This window comes from Balaenoptera borealis (assembly GCF_965194805.1).
Source record: "Balaenoptera borealis genome assembly, chromosome: 5".
Taxonomy (NCBI): domain Eukaryota; kingdom Metazoa; phylum Chordata; class Mammalia; order Artiodactyla; family Balaenopteridae; genus Balaenoptera; species Balaenoptera borealis.
The window spans coordinates 104945325-104963419 of NC_138862.1; the positions used below are offsets into that span (position 1 = coordinate 104945325).

At 45.8% G+C, this 18095-nt stretch overlaps 1 protein-coding gene across 2 annotated transcripts in view; it reads left to right on the top strand.

The window, feature by feature from the left end:
• The window catches only part of LOC309629696 (NACHT, LRR and PYD domains-containing protein 1b allele 3-like), a 36828-nt gene that overhangs the window by 3327 nt on the left and 15406 nt on the right, over nt 1–18095 (top strand). For both annotated transcript variants that reach the window (XM_082394094.1, XM_082394095.1), the window contains exons 2-5: nt 6347–6378; nt 9210–9254; nt 14987–15028; nt 15361–15390. In XM_082394094.1, the coding sequence (XP_082250220.1) occupies nt 6347–6378; nt 9210–9254; nt 14987–15028; nt 15361–15390 (149 nt within the window). The remainder of the gene's footprint in view (nt 1–6346; nt 6379–9209; nt 9255–14986; nt 15029–15360; nt 15391–18095) is intronic.

An 18095-nucleotide genomic window follows, 5' to 3' on the forward strand; every position in this document is an offset into this window, starting at 1 on the left:
TTCCTGTCCCTTCTCCCCAGAGGGACCAGAGATTAGTTTTGCTAGTTCGTAAACTTTATAAAAATAGAATCATATAGTATATACGCTTTTGTGTCTGGCTTCTTTTTTGGCATTATGTTTGTGAGATTAATTCTCTCGGTTGTGTGTAAGCAGTTTTTCATTCTCATGGCTTACAGGATTCCATTATATGATGATATCACATTTTATTCATCCATTCTCCTCTTGATGAACACGGTAGTTTCCAGGTTTTGTCCTTTAGCCCTTTGATGCCCAAAGACCTACCCATTTCACTATTATTTTTGCCTACTGGTGTAACTGAAAAAAAGGAAGGGAGAGGGTAGATGAAGGAGCCAGCCTGGAGAGCCAGGCCTGTGGATTTTTTATCTTTGCTGGTACTAAGTGTTTTCTGAAGCACTGAAGCCTGTGCTCTCATTCAGAAACCTGAACACAGAAGAAAAAAGCTACGGGATGGCTTCCATCATGGGCGGGCGAGCTGATTGCAGTTGGTGGTCTTTGGGATGCTTAGAATAAAAGAAACTGGGTGATAATGGGAAACCGGCCTGGCTTGGGAAGTGTCCCCTGGGGGCACTGACAACTGGCGGCTCGACCCTGACCCTCCCCCAGGGCCTGGTCCCAGAGGGCTTGGTACTCAGGAAGTCCCTCTGTCCTGGCCAGTGTGGAAGAGGCTGTGTAGTTGGCTTCCAGAGCTTGATTCTGAGTGAAAGCAGTTTCCTTGGAGTATGTTTTAAAGTTACCTAGCCTCTTGAGGGGTTTTTGTCATCTGGTACTACAACTTCTTTTCAGGGCGGTCTGGCTTTTGTGGTCTGGGGGACTGAGATTTTCTTTGGGGAAATGCTTGGGCCTTTTGGACTCAACACAGGCAGTGTCTGAGCCTGTAGAATGTCAGGGGGTCTCACAGGATCACACATCCTCCATGAAAGATGCTGATGACAGCAGACCCTGCATTGTTGACTTCCTCCTTTGCTCTCAAGCTTCAAATCTTCCCAAGGGGGAAATACAAAGACTACTCAGTGGACTGAATGATCGCCACTCAGCATCCTGGGGTTGCCATCCGTTTGGTTACCGTTAGAGTTTCTCCACCTCCCTGTCTTTCCTCAGCTCCTACCTCTCTCCCCCTGAACACACTTGCTTTCTTCCTGTTCCTGGACCTTGATTAATTCCTTCCTGCCTCAGACAGAAGCTGTGCAACATTCTCTTGTCCATTCTTGTTTGTCCTTTGTGGCTCAGTTTAAACGTCACTTCCCCAGGAAGCCCTCTCCAATTTTTCAATCTTAGACAAGTGCCCTTGAAGCACTTCCTGTCTCAGATACAAGAAGACAGTCTTCCCCATCAGGCTGATGTGTTCTTGAAGGCACAGACCCAGTTGCTTTGTTCACTTATGCCTGGCACATATCCATCCATGTTTGTTAAATGGGTGAATTGATGGGTAAACCAAGGGGCCTGAGACAAGTTGTGAGACTGTCTCTCCTTATAATTTGCTGTGTGATCTTGGGTGTTCATTAACTTCACCTCTCCTAGAGCCTATCTCCCTCTCTGTAAAATAATGCATCAGGCTGGAAGATCTTGTAGGCACCTTTCCGCTTCAGTTTTTTCTGAGTCTAACAGTGAGAAGATCCTACTTGAGGGGTAGCATTCTTTGAAAATGCAGGCTGGCCTTAGCATCATGGTTTAAGTGGCCTTAGTTACACGCCCGTGTTCTTAGCATAAGAGCTCTGTTCTTCCCAGTTCATCATAGCCTGCTCTGGGCTAAAACTATAGCTTATATTTGCTTTTATTTTGCTCTTCCAACGTCATATACATTTATTTATTTCCTGATCTGTCTTCTCTTCCATTAGTGTGCCCCTTGGGGACAAGGTTCACGTGTCACGTGTTACTTTTATATCCCCTTTGCTTAGCACAGCACCTGTGAGTTAATTTCAGTTGATGAAAAGAGATCTGTATTACAGAGAATATTACTTTCATTGAGATTATTCTCTGGAAAGTATAGCTATTTCATGATTATGCAGATTAACTCAAGTTTGTGACTAACATAAACTCTTTTCCACTTTCCTTAACCCATTTAACTTCTTCTGGCCTATTTCCCAGAAGGTTGATAGGGGCTAAAAGAAGTAAAACACTAGTTGGTTTAATTCTGGTGAAAAGTTAAAGGAGGATTTGGGGCTCATTATGGGTTTAATTATACCTAATAACTAAGGTCCCTGAGCCTTATTTCCTCATCTGTGAAACGGAGATGACACTAGTTCAGTATCAAGGACTAAAAAGGTTGTTGCAATGAGCCCATCGATGGGCTTGGGGTCCTTGGCTTGGGTTCAGGCACACAGTAAATATTTTAAAAATATTAGTTAAAGAAAAAAATTAGGTATTATATTACATTTTTATTTTCACTCTAAGAATTGCTAAAGATCTTTAACTGGAGAATTATTACTTATTGAGCCAGATTTGAGCGAAATCCTTCTGGCATCTACTATCCACCTGTCAGGCTGGGAGTGGAGGTTGGAGAAAGGCTCCCTCAGGTTGGATTTTACTATGCTGAGATGCAGGGTTTTTCTCCTCCCGCTGAGGGAAAGGGGCCTGTATTAGACGGGGCCTGGGAGCTGATAGGCATGGATGGGGCGGCATTGAAATTATACCTAGTCATCATGGTTGAGTCCCGATCAAAATGTACGGAATTTTAAGTGATATTAAGTAAATGTCCAAGTCCCTTCCCTGCTGATCTTCAGCCCCTAGATTATACTGGGAACATTTGGAATGGGTACTCTCTCTCTGTGGTTGCCGTGGTTTTCCTTTTAACAAACCACATGGAAAAAGCAGAAAGGAAGAGGATGTGGGGAACTAGCTTCCATGTAGTGTGTTAGGGAGGAAGAAAATCTTCCTCAACCCTTCTGGGTTCTTCTGGTGTAAGGATTAAATTGACATGACACAGATTAACAGGAGAAAGTCACACAAAAATGTAGTAACAGGGACACGTGGGAGATACCGAGGAAAACTTGAAAAAGGCCAAAGCCCTCACCGTAAATACCGTCCTCAGCTGAAGACGAAAGAGGATGTTGAGGGTGAGGAGAGTGAGTTCTGGGAGGTCACCAGGAAGAGCACGGTAAACACAGGTAAGGTTGTGATGCACATTTAACTCACTGCCTTCTCCAAGGATAAGATACAGACTTGGACACCCTTGCAGACAGCGATTTCCCTTACAAATGTAAATGTTTCTGACAAAGGGTAACTCCTGCTTGGTTTTCAATGTTTTTTCCCTTGCCTGCTGTTTCTTAGAGAATAACCAGCTTAAAATAATTAATATACCAAAGAGACATATTTTAGGGTAGCAAATTCTGCTACTCGGTAAAGTGGCTAGGCCCCTGTGGGTCCCCTGGGGTTGCTCCCTCCACCCGGCTGTGACTCCTGGAGCTGCCCTGCGGGCGGGCGGGCTCCTCCGCCTCGGGGCTAAGTCTCCTCCCCTATAACTGTCGGGTGTTTTAGTACAGAGAGCTGGCCCTCTACCCTGCAGCCTCACTACATGGAGAAAATAAAGGTTTTCCATAAAGGTTTTCTGGTTTTTAGCAGAAGTTCTGTTATCTAGACGCATGTACACACATCTGGAAATGAAGATAAACAGCTGTAGAAAGGGGAATATGAAAGGGACAATTAAGAGAAAAACGCGATTTGTCATTGGGGACACGGAGTGGGTTTTAAGCAGACATATTTTGTACAGTAAGAACGGCTAACTCTCAATACATGTTCTCATAATTATTTTTAAATTAAAAGGCACAACGACTGCATTATAAGAGGTATGAGTCTGGAGAAAAAAGATGCAGTGGTTGGCTTTTTCTTTTATGCATTTCATTGGGAACCATATTTTAGCCTTTCTTAGTGTCTTGAAGCATTTCCTAATTTCAGGTTTACCACCACTCTCTGACCTTTTGAGCTGGAGTTTAGGATTAAAAAATAAGAGGACCTTAGGTCTGAAAATGAAAATACATGTTTTTCCTAGAAAATACCAAATACCAAATACTTGGGAATGTTTACCAGAAAAAATCTTGATTCAAGGAGATTTTCAAAATCTGGAGGCTCCTGACTAACTTGACTGAAGAAGAGAAAGGAAAGGGCCAGCAGTTGGTCTGTTGCTTTTGCTGTTTTCTTCCTCAGTTTACTTTCACTACCAGGATTGGGGTTTGGGGTAAAGTGGTGGGGAGTGAAGGGAGACACGGTACCAGGCAACTGTGGGGCTTTGAAGTCATAATGGCCTAGGGTCAAGTGCTTCTTTTCTGTTTGTTAGCTGTGTGACCTCAAGGAAGTTAATGAACCTCTCTGAGCCTCAGTCCCTGCATTTGTAAAATGGCCTTCATAGGCTTATTGGGATGATTCAGTGAGAAAATGCAGAAAGATTTTACACCCCCATAAGTGCAAATAACATCATTGTTGTTTTCTGCCTGCTTTTTCATTTATTCATCAAAGATTCTGATTCGGTGGGCCGAGAAAAAATGGTTTTTAGAAGGCACCCTGTAGAGTTCTAATGTCCTCAGTCCACACCTTGAGAAATGCTGTCCTTAAGGGATGAGGAGCAGTTTGGGCATCAAGGGGGAGGGCAGGGCTGTCACGTACGTGCACACACAACTCGAGGGGATACCCCAACATTGTAGTACATGTCCATGGAGCACACATAGTTGGGGTACCTGACCTGCAAGGCCACAGGCGGTGACCCTTTTTGGGGGAGGGTGCAGAGAGTGGTGTGTGTGTGTGTGTGTGTGTGTGTGTGTGTGTGTTATGCAGGGTATGCTTGGGACACTGAAGAGCTTTCCCTCTGAGGGAGCACGCAGGGGGTGGGAGACGAGGAAGCAGGGTGGGGGTCCTTGTGTGCCATGCCAGGGAACTCAGGCTTTGGCTAGGAAGTGGTGAGAAGCCACAGAAGAGTCTAGGCAAAGACATGATTAGGTCATGCTGACGGTCACATGAGGGACGAACCAAGAGAATGAGACAGTAATTATGAGAGAATATAATCAACCAGCTGGGTGGGGAGAGCGCTTGAATGGAGGCGGAGACAGTTTGCACTGAGGAGGGAACAGATTTGAGAGATGTGCTGGAGGAGGTTAGGAGGACACGGATGGTGCTGCTCGCTGAGAAAAAGGGAGCAGGAGCTAGTGATGGCTTGGAGGTCCCAGTTAGGTGACCTGGTGAGGTCAGGAGGAGCAGGTTTTCGTGGAGAGGGGAAGACAGTGATTAGTTAAGTGCTGACCGAAGTCAATGGAAAGCGCTGAATTGACCCTTGGGCCCTGGGCACCTGGAACTCTGGGAAGTGGCCTGGAAGGGGGCAAAGATTTAGGATCTGAAACCTTGGCATGAAGGCGAGCATGAGGCAGTGTGAGGAGGGTGCACTGATGTGATCCTGGGGCACAGCGATCTAATCCCCAGGAGGCTGGGGCCTGGAGCCAGGAGATGGAGCACATGGAGAGTGGAGAGGCCACTGAGGCAGGGGAGGGGGGAGGGGGGAGGGGGGAGCAGACCGGCTGAGAGGGACTGGAAGCCACGTGGGGGGGCCGGGGGGGGGGGAGCCTGTCACGTGCTTCATCTAAAGAGAGAGCGGGCACTAAGGACGGAGAGGGCCCGTTGGGTCTGTCGGACAGGAGTCCTCGGTGGCTCTAGCTTGGGTGGTTTGGGTAACGTGGGAGAGCAGAAGGCAGGTGGCTTTGATTCTAGGAGAGGGTGGGGAGTGGGAAGCGGAGGCCGTGAGTTCCCCCGTGAGACCGGCACTAGCCGGGCAGAGGGAGTCCAGGCGGGCAGAGGGAGTCCAGGCGGTGGTGAGGATGGGACGTCAGGTCAGGCGGGGGAAGGACCGGTTAATTGAATGGGAGCTGTCCGAGCCCTTCATTCTCAGGCGTGCTGTATCTGAGGGAGGAGGCCAGAGAATCAGGTGAGAAGACCTGGGCGAGGGAGGGCGACTCAGGGAGCAGCTCTGGGAACCAGGAGGAGCGGCTGGGGGCCAGCGCGGCTGGGCTGGGCGAGGAGGATGGATCGCTGGAAACGCGGCGGAGCAAGGGGCGTGGCGGGCACGGGGATGCCGCGAAGCGACCCAGTGCAGCGGTGCCGGCGGCGCCGGGGTGTGAGCGGACCAGCTGGGCTTCAAGCGCGCGCTCCATAAGCCCCATCTATCCCGTGGTTCGGAGTCAGGCCATCGTAGGTGGGGAGTGAGAGGGGCAGGAAGAGCCTTGAGGAGGGAGAGAGTTCTTTCATCTGTTTCTGGAGAAACATAGTATGATCATTTTGAAGACTTCCATAATTACTTTGTATAAAATTAGTATCCGTTTATAAAACTGTTTTTCTTTTCTTGTTCTAGTGATGATCGCAGTGCCTCTTCGGAAGAAAAAGGTATGGAACTCTTACGTCAATGCTGAGTTACCGAAAACTTAACCTATACTGTGGAAATTTGCATTTTTAGAAAATGATTTTTTAAATTAATTTTCTTTTTTGGCTGCAGTTTACATTCATGCATTCACCAACTTATAGAAATGTGTTAAAATAATCAATAGGTTAGGATGATGCGATAATGACAATTTTTCAGAATTTTCTTTAAGATTGTTTTTCAACAGATATTCCAAAAAAAAAAAGAAATGTAAAGAATTTGGGCCTTTGTAGTTTTTATAACTTAAGAATAGAAAATAAATGCTCTTACATCTCTCTCCTTTTAAACTCTGACTCTAACGTTCTTTTTAACCTTATTTTAAATTCAATAAAGTAAGATTAGGGAAGTATTGTCAAATGAATTCTATAAATGTTCCATACACAATGACTGGATATTTTCTTAAATACTTGAGTGTTGTCGTCAATTTTAGATACTTAATGAAAATAACAGCACACAATTCTATCCCTGAAAGTGGGTAAAATAAACACTTTTATTTATTTATTAAAAAAAAAATAAATTTATTTATTTATTTATTTTTGGCTGCATTGGGTCTTTGTTGCGTGCAGCTTTCTCTAGTTGCGGCTAGCGGGGGCTACTCTTCATTGCGGTGCACTGGCTTATCATTGCAGTGGCTTCTCTTGTTGCAGAGCTCAGGCTGTAGGTGTGCGGGCTTCAGTAGTTGTGGCACGTGGGCTCAGTAGTTGTGGCTCGCAGGCTCTAGAGCACAGGCTCAGTAGTTGTGGCGCATGGGTTTAGTTGCTCCGTGGCATGTGGGATCTTCCCGGACCAGGGCTCGAACCCGTGTCCCCTGCATTTGGCAGGAGGATTCTTAACCACTGCGCCACCAGGGAAGCCCAATACTCCTTTATTAAAGGAAGGTCTTGGTCTAGGTTTGGGGGTTGCTGAGGGTTGAGTCCTCTTTTTGGCCTGTGCTGCTTGTTATTAAAGGCTGTAAACAGTGTGTGGGGATGTATTTCTTGCTTTGCCTCCTTCTCTTTATCGTGTGCTGCATGGCTCCGAGTCCTTCTGGAGGGTGGTTCCAAGGCCACTTTAGTTGTTTACCTGTGTCACTGGACTGCGGAGTGGCTTAGAAACTCCTCAGCTCATTGCTGGGCCACTGTCTTACTTTTGCAAGTTACATATCCCTCCTGTGTTTCATTTTTCCAGCACAGAATAATAACCTGCCTAATAAAAGTATCCTGATTAAAATCTAATAACAGTTTCTGTAACATTTGGCTGGAATGTGTAGTGTATGGGGCTGTCATGAATCTGTCAAGTGTAGGGTTGGATCTGGCCAGCTTTTCTGCTTCCTGGTGCTGACCTCAACCTCACCCGTCCCTCTATTGGCTTTTGCCTGTTTCTGTCTGCTTAAGATGCCTCTCCCTTCCTGCACACTTAACCTCTCAGGCTTGTTTCAGCGCTACTGAATTCAAGGACTCGTGCTGAATCCCTCACCTGCAGTGAGTGGTCTCAATTTCTCTCTTGGACCAGCAGAATACTGGCCTTCCTTCGTTTCGTATTGTCCTGATTTCTTCATTTGTCTATGCACGGCCACTGCTTGTCCGCACACAGGCTGTTTGCTGGAACATGGATTTTCTCCTAATGCTGCAGAGTGCCCATCACACGGTGGACACTAAGTCAATGTTCATTAAATTGAAGGGACAGTAGTCTCTGCCCACGCCCAGGGGAATTAGTCAACTGGTAATTAAGCCCCTGTTGTTCACCAGCCTGGCGTGGGTGAATGTTCCAGACAAACGAAATGGAAGAGTTGTGTGTTTCATGAGCAGTCTAATTGAGCATGGCATAAATACAGACTAGGGACATGGTAGCTAAGGGGCAATCCTTCCCTACACAGAAATGCTCTTGCTCTGTTTAACATTGTTGGTAACTTCTGCAGCAGTTACCCCTTCTTCTCCTATACTATAATATCTCCATTCCCATGCACCCACACTGGCCTAGGCTCTCATCACTTCATACCTGGATCTCTGCAGTGGCCTCCGTGTCAGGCTCTCTACAGTCTAATGCATCCTGAACGTCAGTACCCCCCAGTGTCCACCAACATCTTGAGGAACACCAAGGCCCATTCCAGCTTGAAGCTGTCGTGTAATTCTGCGTCTCCATGTTATTCCGCGTCTCCATGTCATTCCCTGTAGGAGAACCATCCCCCAAGGCCAGTTCTTCCTAACTGCATTCCAGGTCCTCCCTAGTCTGGTCACAACTTATCTGGCCAACTTTACATCCTCACCTCTAACCTATTTGTGTCATTTCACTAAATTGTTGACAGTTGTTTGCCTGAATTGACTGTTAACTGGGGAAGGACACTGATTCTTTGGTATAGTAACACCACTGTCTGCCCTTCAGTTACAAAATCTAAAACCAGGTGCTTTTTTTTTCCTTTCTGGTGTCAAGTTACTTAATTGCCAGGGATGTTTTTAGGGAGCTGCTGAGTTAATCAAACAAAGAAACAATGCCCTTTGGCACAAAATTGAGAGACTGCCAGGGATCCAACCGAATGTAATCATAAAGTTTGTTGGCTTTCTGTTTGCCCTCTCTTGGAAAAGGCTTATGGTTTCTTGGGCTAAATCTTTTTTCCTTTGAGAATATGGCATTGTTTACCATTGGTAACTGGGCATTCATTTGACATGCAAGGCTGCTTTGGCTCTAAAGAGGTGATTCAGTTTATGGAATAGGGTGCTTCTGTTATTTTTGGTTTAGCAGCTTTTACAAAAATGGGCATAATCTTCTATTTTATCCTTGTATGTATACTATTAAACTTTGTTTCTTTCTCAAAATTTAGATTGCCCCAGTCGCAACCTAGATACTTCAAAGGACTCTAAATCAGGTAAGGGATATGATTAATATTGGTAAATGCCCAAATGAAATTTTTACAAAATAACCAATTCATAGCAAGATAAATTACAATTTATTTTTCTGTTTTACTTCAAACAATCTGAATGAAAGGTAGGGACTTTCATCTTTCTACTTGAAAGAGTTGAATGAATTTTAAACTTTCATGATTACCTAGCCTAGTGAAATCAGTGACTTTAAGGTTTGGTGATAAAGATGTACTTAGTGAAACTGAGAATTTATCTGATGGGGGCAGTCAGGCCATTTTCTAGATTGGCTCCACTAACCTAGTAGAGGGTCCTCTGTGAGCCCAGCCAGGTGGTGGATACTTGGCTAGGGTAGTCCTGGGAGGCTTCCCTGAGAAGGTGATGGTCGACTTGAACTCTGAAGCATGAATTGAGGTAACAGGGCAAAGGTGGGGAAAAGAATTGTCTTAGTTCAAAAGACTTGCAGGTGTAAAGGCCCTGATGTGGGAAAGTGCACAGTGCTTGTTTGCAGAGGCTGGAGAAGGTCAGATGACTGGAATCAGAGAGAGAGGGGAAAGGTGGCAGGGCCATAGTGTGTCTGCAGAGGCAGGCGGGGGCTAGATTACAGAGGCCCTTTGGATTAAAAAAATCTGTTCTCCGGAGAAGATGTACAAATGGCCAATAAGCACATAAAAGATGCTCAATATCATTTCAGGAAGTTACAAATCAAAACCACAGCAAGATACCACTTCACACCCACTAGGATGGCTATAATGAAAAAGATAATAGCAAGTGTTGTCAAGGACGCGGAGAAATTAAAACCCTCATATACCGCTGATGGGAATGTAAATTGTCACAGCCATCTGGGAAAACAGGTCATTCTCAAATAGCTAAACAAATTACCATTTGATCCAGCAATTTCTCTCCTCTGTGTATACCCAAGAGAAACTTGTGCGTGAATGTTCACAGAGTTATTCATGATAGTCAACAGTTGGAAACAACCCAAAAGTCCATCAAGTTTTAAATGCATAAACAAAATGTGGTATACCCGTTTGTATTACTTTGCTAGGACTGCTGTAACGAAGTGCCACAGACTGGGGGGCTTAACCAGCAGAAATGTATTGTCTCACAGTTCTGGGGGCTAGAAGTCTTGAGATCAAGGTGTTGGCAGGGTTGGTTCCTTCTGAGGACTCGGAGGGAAGATCTGTTCCAGATCTCTTTTGTTGGTTTGTAGATAGCCATCATCATGGTCATATGATGTTCTTCCTATGATGTGTCTCTGTGTCTGAATTTCCCTTTTTTGTAAGGACACCAGTCATCCTGGATTAGGGCCTACCCTAATGACCTCATTTTACCTGAGATAAATACCTCTATAAAGACTCTATCTCCAAATAAGGTCATATTCTAAGGACTTCAAACATGAATTTTCTTTTGAGGGGGAACACAATTCAATACACAACACCATATAATGGAATATTATTCAGCCATAAAAAAGAATAAAGTGCTGATACGTACTACAACATGGTTGAACCTTGGAAACATGCTCAGTGAGAAAAGCCAGGTACAAAAGCCTGTGTATTATGTAATTCCATTTATATGAAATGTCTAGAATAGGCACATCTATTCAGGCAGAAAATAGAGTATTGGTTGTCTAGGTCTGGGAGGAATGGGGAGGTTGGAAATAGTTAAAAGTTACAGGGTTTTTTTTGGGTTATGAAAATGTAAAATTGATTGTCATGATAGATGTATAACTCTGTGAATATGCGAAAAGCCATTGAATTGTACACTTTGAGTGAACTGTATAGTATGCAAATTAGATCTCAATAAGGTCGTTATAGAAAAATAAAAAAGGTTATATCAGAAGAAAAATATCCAAAGCTTGTTGTCCAGAAAAAAATCCACGTGTTTTCTTGAAAAACTTATGCTCAGTCATGTCTGTGCCCAGGGCCCTGCTTCCCGAACAGTTTGCTGGGACTGTGGTTTTTGCACACTTGATTTATTCCTGTGATTAGGTTTATGTGGAATAGAATATACTTCAGGACAGACAAGTAGCAAAAGTTGTCCCTCTGATTTGTTTCCTTACCCTTGTCATTTCTGAGAACAGAGCCAGCTGGCAATCTTGTTGCCAGATGGTAGAGTTTTTATTGTTATATCTGGAAAATTAAGTATATTTTTCTCTTTTTCCTCAAGGTAATATTGTACAGGTTTGATGATTACATCGGCTATTTTTATGAGGTTTCCATGTTCCTAGTGACGAAAGGGGAACAGTACCTAAAGTTATGCGAAGTACCCTTTGGTTTTAACGTTAAATAAAAAAGGTGAACTATGGATTTGTAAGATATAACCAAAATGGAGATTAAAATGGGATTGTGCAAGGACACCTCTCCCCCAGCTGTCTGAGAAAGGAGGAGAAAGTCCGCTGCTGGTGATAGTGTCCGAATCAAAAGATGAGAGTTAAAAGTGTGTACACGCAGAGTATAGTCCAGCCAGTGGGTACCACAGGTTGTCAGGTGAGTGAAGGGACAGACACCTCAGGCCAGAGTGGGGTGGAGCCTTCTCAGCTGGATGAAGGGAGGCTGGCCTTGTCAAGAAGCAGAGGGTGATTTTTGTAAACTGAGAGCAGAGCTGATACGGGGTGCAGGGCAGGGCAGCGAGCCCCAGAGGGGAGACGGGAGTGACCCCCGACTTGGCCTTGGGGGTGGAGAGGGAGCGGGCTGTGCAGCCGCTGTTTCTATCTAGGCTGAGAGTATGTGGAAGGGGCTGTGGCCTGCATTCCCCGGCTGTCTGCCCCGAAGTGTCCAACCCTCAGAGGGGAGAAAGTGCACCGGCCTCCGGACCAGATAAGGCATGGGACCTGCTCTTTCAGTTTGCCTGCTTTCACATTCCCTCTGTTCCCTTTCTCACCTTTCTCTCCTTTTATTTTTTTTTTAAAGTAAAGTTTATTTTTAAAGGCTTAGCTTTTTTTAGTTGAATGCAGTGGATCAAAGGAAGGAGTATATGGATTTTGTCCGCATCTAGGCTGGCGTTCTGAAGGACAGCTGGGCGTGGTGAAGGTGGCACCCATCAGAATGAGAAACTGGGAGAAGAGAAGCTCAGAGTTGGGGGTTGTTTGCGCACCAGCTTCCCTGAACAGGGGGCCTGCTGCCAGGGCTTTCACCTGCACAAATATGGGAAGGGTTTAGTGCTTGTAGTAGCAGGCTTGGACTGGCCTGTCACTGGAGTTTAAGAGTGAACGTGACCTATTAGTAACACTTATTAAGTGCCTACTGTGTGCGAGGCCCTGGGCTGGTCCCTCTTCGCAGACATCTTATTTAGTTCTCAAATTTGTGCCGTGAGGCAGAAAAATGGTCCTGGGGCCTTGAGCAGGCTCACAGGGCAGGGAGGCAGAAATAGAATCAGGAGTCCTAGGTCCAGAACCAGAGGAAAGGTGAACGAAGGGCTGGCCCCAGACTCCCTCTCCCAGGGACCTGGGGCAGAAGGTGGGCCTCACCTGGGACTGGTCCAGGCAGAATTACAGCCCTGCAGAGGTCCCAGACTGCCAGAGGGAACCGACAGAATAAAGAGGGGCCATGGTAGGGGCTGCTTGGCTCTTTAAAGCTGGGCAAAGCATTCGTTCGTTCACACATTCATTCATTCATTGAGCATCTGTATAGGGATGGGTGCTGGGGAATCAAGGTGCTGAGACACAGCCTCAGTCCTCCGGGGCTCACAGACCAACAGCTAAGCAAGCAGGCACTGCTTGGCAACGGGGTAAATGTGGCAGGATGGATCAGGAAAGAGGCACGGCTCACCTAACTTGGTGGGGCAGAAGGAGACTGTCAGCAGAAGTGACATTGGGCTGGCTCTTAATGGATACCTAGGAGCTCTGGAAGTGGGGTCCGGGGAAGGGATTTCCAGGCAATGGGATGGCATCTGTAAGGGCTTGGAGGAAGGAGTGGTAATCATCCTGGGGTACAGCTTGGGGAACGAGGAAGTGATTAAAACGGGTTGATTCTAGGCCAGTGGTTCTCACCCCTGGCTGCACACTGCAGTTATCTGGGGACCTTTAAAAAAAATACTGCTGTTCAGGCCCCAGCCCGGAGTCCCAGGCATGGGTGTGTTTAGAAAGCTCCCTAGGTGATATCAGCGTGCAGCCAAGGTTGAGAACCACTGCTCTGTTCTTCCAGCCCTGGAAGACCAAGGCCATGTCGTATCGCTTTGATCTCCCAGCACCTGTTTCAACGCCTCACCCTCCCCTCAGGCATGCTCTCATGCAGGAGTCTGCCTCCTACTCCCCCCCCCCACCCCCCGCCATCCAATCAGTCACCAGCTCCTGGGTGTTGAACTGCTGAAGTAACAAGAAGCATGTTTGCAAGTGTAACAACATGGTTAAGAGGGCAAGTTCAGGCCAGACTGCCCAAGCTGAAATCTTAGCTCCAGACTTCCTGGGCCGGGGATGAGGGGTAGTGCCCTGGTGCTCACGGTGTTGCATAAGTCAGTTAACTGACCTCAGCTTACCTCATTTGGAAGTGAGAGTTAATGTGTAAGTATATGTAAAGCCCTTACGTAAATATATGTAAATGTATATATATATATGCAAAGTGAGTAAATAAATGTAAATGAGTGAATACACGTAAATGAGTCAGTATATGCACAGTGCCTGGCACATAGTGAACACTCTAAAAAGCTGCTCTTAGCTGCTGTATTATCGTTCTCATCTTTATTCTCAAATCTTTCCATTTCTCCGTGTAACGATTGTCCGTCCTTGGTTTTGGTTGTCAGTAGTTGCGTGCAGGGAGGGAAGATCTGAGAATAATATTAATAGCTTTCTGTGTATTTACTCAGGGGACCCTGAGCCTGCGTGGAGGGTGAAGCAGGACGCGCAGCTGAGGGGAGGGAGTGGAGGGGGTGAACTTGGCTGAACAGATTCTGCCTGGCGCTCATCTGGCCAGCCAGGGGAGGTCCAGGGTGCGCCTGGAGGTGGAGGTCAGATCCGGATTTGGGAGTAGGTGGCAAGCCCTCTCAGGGCTCTTGAGGTGGAAAGAAGGCTGGAAGTGGGGAGTGGGGGTGGAGTGTGGAGAGGAGCAGAACGCAAATGGAGGACACATGGAGAGGTAGGCGGAGAACCAGGACAGACGGGAGAGCTGTGCGGGCAGGATTGGGTGGTAGGGGTCTCTAGCTGTGGGAACCCTGGGTCTACCCGTGGGAGTCATGGGTCTGGGGGTTAGTGGGCCTTTGGGGACATCAGGGAAAGGATTCCAAACTAGTTGTGGGAACAGAAGCCTGATTGCCGTGGATGGAGGCGCTGAGTTGGGCGTGAGAAAGGGGAGGGAGCATTCTTGGGGACCGCTCTTTCCAGAAGTAGTTGAACAATATAGACTGTTTGTCCTATGCTTCAGGGAAATGGCATTTACACTACAGTATTCTGCACTGTTGTATCATTGAACTTTTGCATGGAGCCTTCTAGATATACAAGTGCGGGTCCAAGACGGGAGCAGCAAGGGCAGGTCAGGCTGGGTGGGACTTGGGTGACACCCAAATAAAGTGATTATTGCAGCCAAAGTGTGATTTGAGCTCATACTTAAGCAATTAAAGTATGTTTTATCCAGCTCCAAAGAAAGATAAGCCTTCTTTTATGTAAACCAGGCTAGTTTTGGACTTAGTGAGAATGGATTAAAAGAAATTAGTTGAGTTCGGATCTGTTTTATTATATGTATAATTAAAAAAAATAGTTCCTACTTTTATTCATTGTGTGCTTCTCCTGGCATATGCTTTTTTTTAGGTGACGACAGCAGTTCCGAGAGCAGTTTGGAAAGTGAATCTGGTGAGTTATCTGTGTATGTGTTTCTTTAATTACAGAATTCTAGTTAAACATAGACACCTTTATTTTTATTTTAAAGTAATGCCCAGATCACTTACATTGCTTGAGGACATAATAATTACTAGTGTCTTTTTTGTGGAGTACTGAAAAAGTACTTACATAGTAAATAATTTCTAGTTGGCAAGCAAAGTGGCAAAACAGGATGAGCTGAAGAAGAAAGACAGGAAATGGTTGCTATTGGTGAGAGGCAAACATTTTACCTATTCTCCCATTAGCCTGTGTTTTTTCTTAGTTGTATGAATCTGATTTAGACCTTTTTTTTTTTTTTTTTGTAGATAATGAGGAGCCAAAACCAGAAAAAACAAGTGAGTATATCCTTCCTTCCTCTGACTTTCTTTTTTGTTGTTGAAAGGAAAAAAGACGGATAGGCTTTGAGATTTTTAAGTTGCAAGTTGCTTGTTCATGATCTTTTCCTGTGTAAAATCGGGTTCAACATTGGGAAACGAATAAGCATTTTGAAAATTTGAGCTCAGTGGACTTGGAATACAAAGGATGTGTTCCTGGTCTGCATTGATGCCAAGACTCTGCATGTGTGGTTCTGCCCTCACGGTTCCCAAAGGAGAAGAGATTGAGGGACTGACTGAAATCTGCAGTGTCGCCGCAGCGGCCTTGGCTTCCTTCCGAGGTGGTCACCGCTCACAGTTTATCGCAGAGTAAACTGTTTGCTGCTGAAAATGTTGTAGATTTGTGGTTTAAAGTTTCTGGCTTGCTCTTCTGGCTGTTTGTGAACAACTTGAGTATGAAACCGCTGTAAAGACGTAGATTCTAAATATAAAATTTGGTTTTGATCTAAAGTTTTGTGAAAGACTTAGGAAAAAAATGTTGCATGACTAAGCTTATATTCTAACTGATTTTATTTTACTGCAGGATTTTTTTCCCCCAGTTCTTCGAATATAATCTGCTTATGAACACAAATACTATAGCAAGGCAGTCAGAGGGCTCCTTTGTAATATTTTAAAATTAATGAAGTCTCTTCACTCAGAAGTCCTTCTGTCTTTAATCTAATTCTCTCTGCGGTTTCCCAGTGGGGAAGCCGTGAAGGTAATTATAAGCTCCTTGCAATCATGTTATGTATTGATAAGAACCTGTAATTATTTCTGTATCACACTCGTGGAGTAGATGTCACATTCTGATACCCATAAGGAAAGAATGTGTATCAGCCCTCCTACTCCCAATCCCCTTTATACATTATAAGGACTATTTCATCCTGCAAAATGCAGTCAGAAGTCTAGCCTCCAATAGATTGGATTAGGATAGAAATGAAGTCAGAAAGCTGTGTATTGGGATCTGGTCTTTGTTGTCCCTGGTTAATAATTGAGTAAATGGCCATAGGGACACAGAGTCCAGAGGCAGGGCCCTCAGGGTCCTGGAAGCCAGGCCTGGACCAGGGCCTCACTAGGGTGGCAACCAGGTGGAAGACATTTGAGTCAGAGAGGCTCAAGATAGGCTCATATTTGGGTGGGAGGGCACGGTCAGTGCGGTCAGACAGGGCATGCGTGGGTCAGGGAGCTGCTGGACCTGGCCCTTGGCCAAATTAGACTCCTGGATGTCTTTGGCAGTGCAAGTGGGTGGGCTGAGGATGCTTGTCTCTGGAGCCCCGAGGCTATCCACGGGGCCCTGCCTTCCCCCAAGGTTATTCTCTTTGTTAAAAGACCTTTTATCCTCCACGCTGGGGGGAGAAATCGAAGAGACACCCCCCCCCCGCCCCCCGCCGTTCACCTCCATTCTCAGGCCAGGTGGAAGGACCAGGCGGGCCGCCCTGGGATGCTTAACCTTTCTGTGGACTGGCTGGTGATGCAGGCCCACCCATCATCCTCATGATCGGATATGCCTTCTACTCATAGGCATGAACTCTGAGGTCACCTGTGTCGTGTGGATTAAAGAGAAGCTGTGGTTTATGTGTTGGAGAGAATTGCATCAATTTCTCTGCTTTGGCTGGGAAGACCTGGTGGAAGACTCAGTTTGCTGGGTGGTTAGGATTCCCTAACCTCTTTTCTTTTCTCTGCTCCCAAGGCAGATAGGTAGAAACAAAAACATGGGATGTGGATGAAATGCAGTGTAGATCAGCAGTCCCCAACCTTTTTGGCACCAGGGGCCAGTTTCATGGAAGACGATTTTCCCATGGACCCGGGTCAGGGGGGTGTGGATATGGTTCAGGCGGTAATGCAAGTGATGGGGACGGTGATGGGGAGCCCCAGATGAAGCTTTGCTCGCTCGCCCACCACTCACCTCCTGCTGTGCGGCCTGGTTCCTAACAGGATCCAGGGGTTGGGGACCCCGGGTATAGACGATAGCCATTAAATAATTTAGAATTTTATGATGCTTTTTAGGATAGTGGCTGTGGAAATATGATTGAAGAATTTTGTGGTGCAGGACTTGGGTCAGTATTTAAGAACCTTTGGATCTATAGTATTCTGAGTCCAGAATTCTGGATACTTTTAGTCTCTAGTTTCTATTTCATCTTAATGCTGTTTTTTAAAGCTGGTTCTCTCTTGCAACTCCTGGTTCCTGTATAATGGATGCCCTGATAGCCAGCAGCTTGTGTGGCCAGGGCTGGAACAGCATCCTGGGGAGAGTCCGCACCTTCTGGGCATTGGTGGTGGCCTAGGACCTTCCACATGTGGTGAAGATGCCTGTCCTACCCATGGGCTCACCCTCCCAAAGGTTGTTCAGAATCTTTAAAATATAAAACCAAGCATTCAACATATTAGGTCTTACCCCAAGTGAAGGGTTATTGTCTACTTTAGAATTCTTTAATTTTTTAATGAGTTCCACCCATTGCCCTAGCAAAATAATAGTTAATAACAGTTAGCTAGCACTCACTGAGTGCTTGCTGAGTGCCAGGTGCAATACCTACCTGTAATTTTATTTTCTGTCTTTCTGGGGGTGGTATTATGTTAATCCTCATTTTACAGATGAGGGAAGTAATGGACAGAGAGGTTTAGTACATAACTAGAGTGCCCAAGCTCATGCAACTAGTGGCCGGTGTAGATAATAGGAAAATTCACCA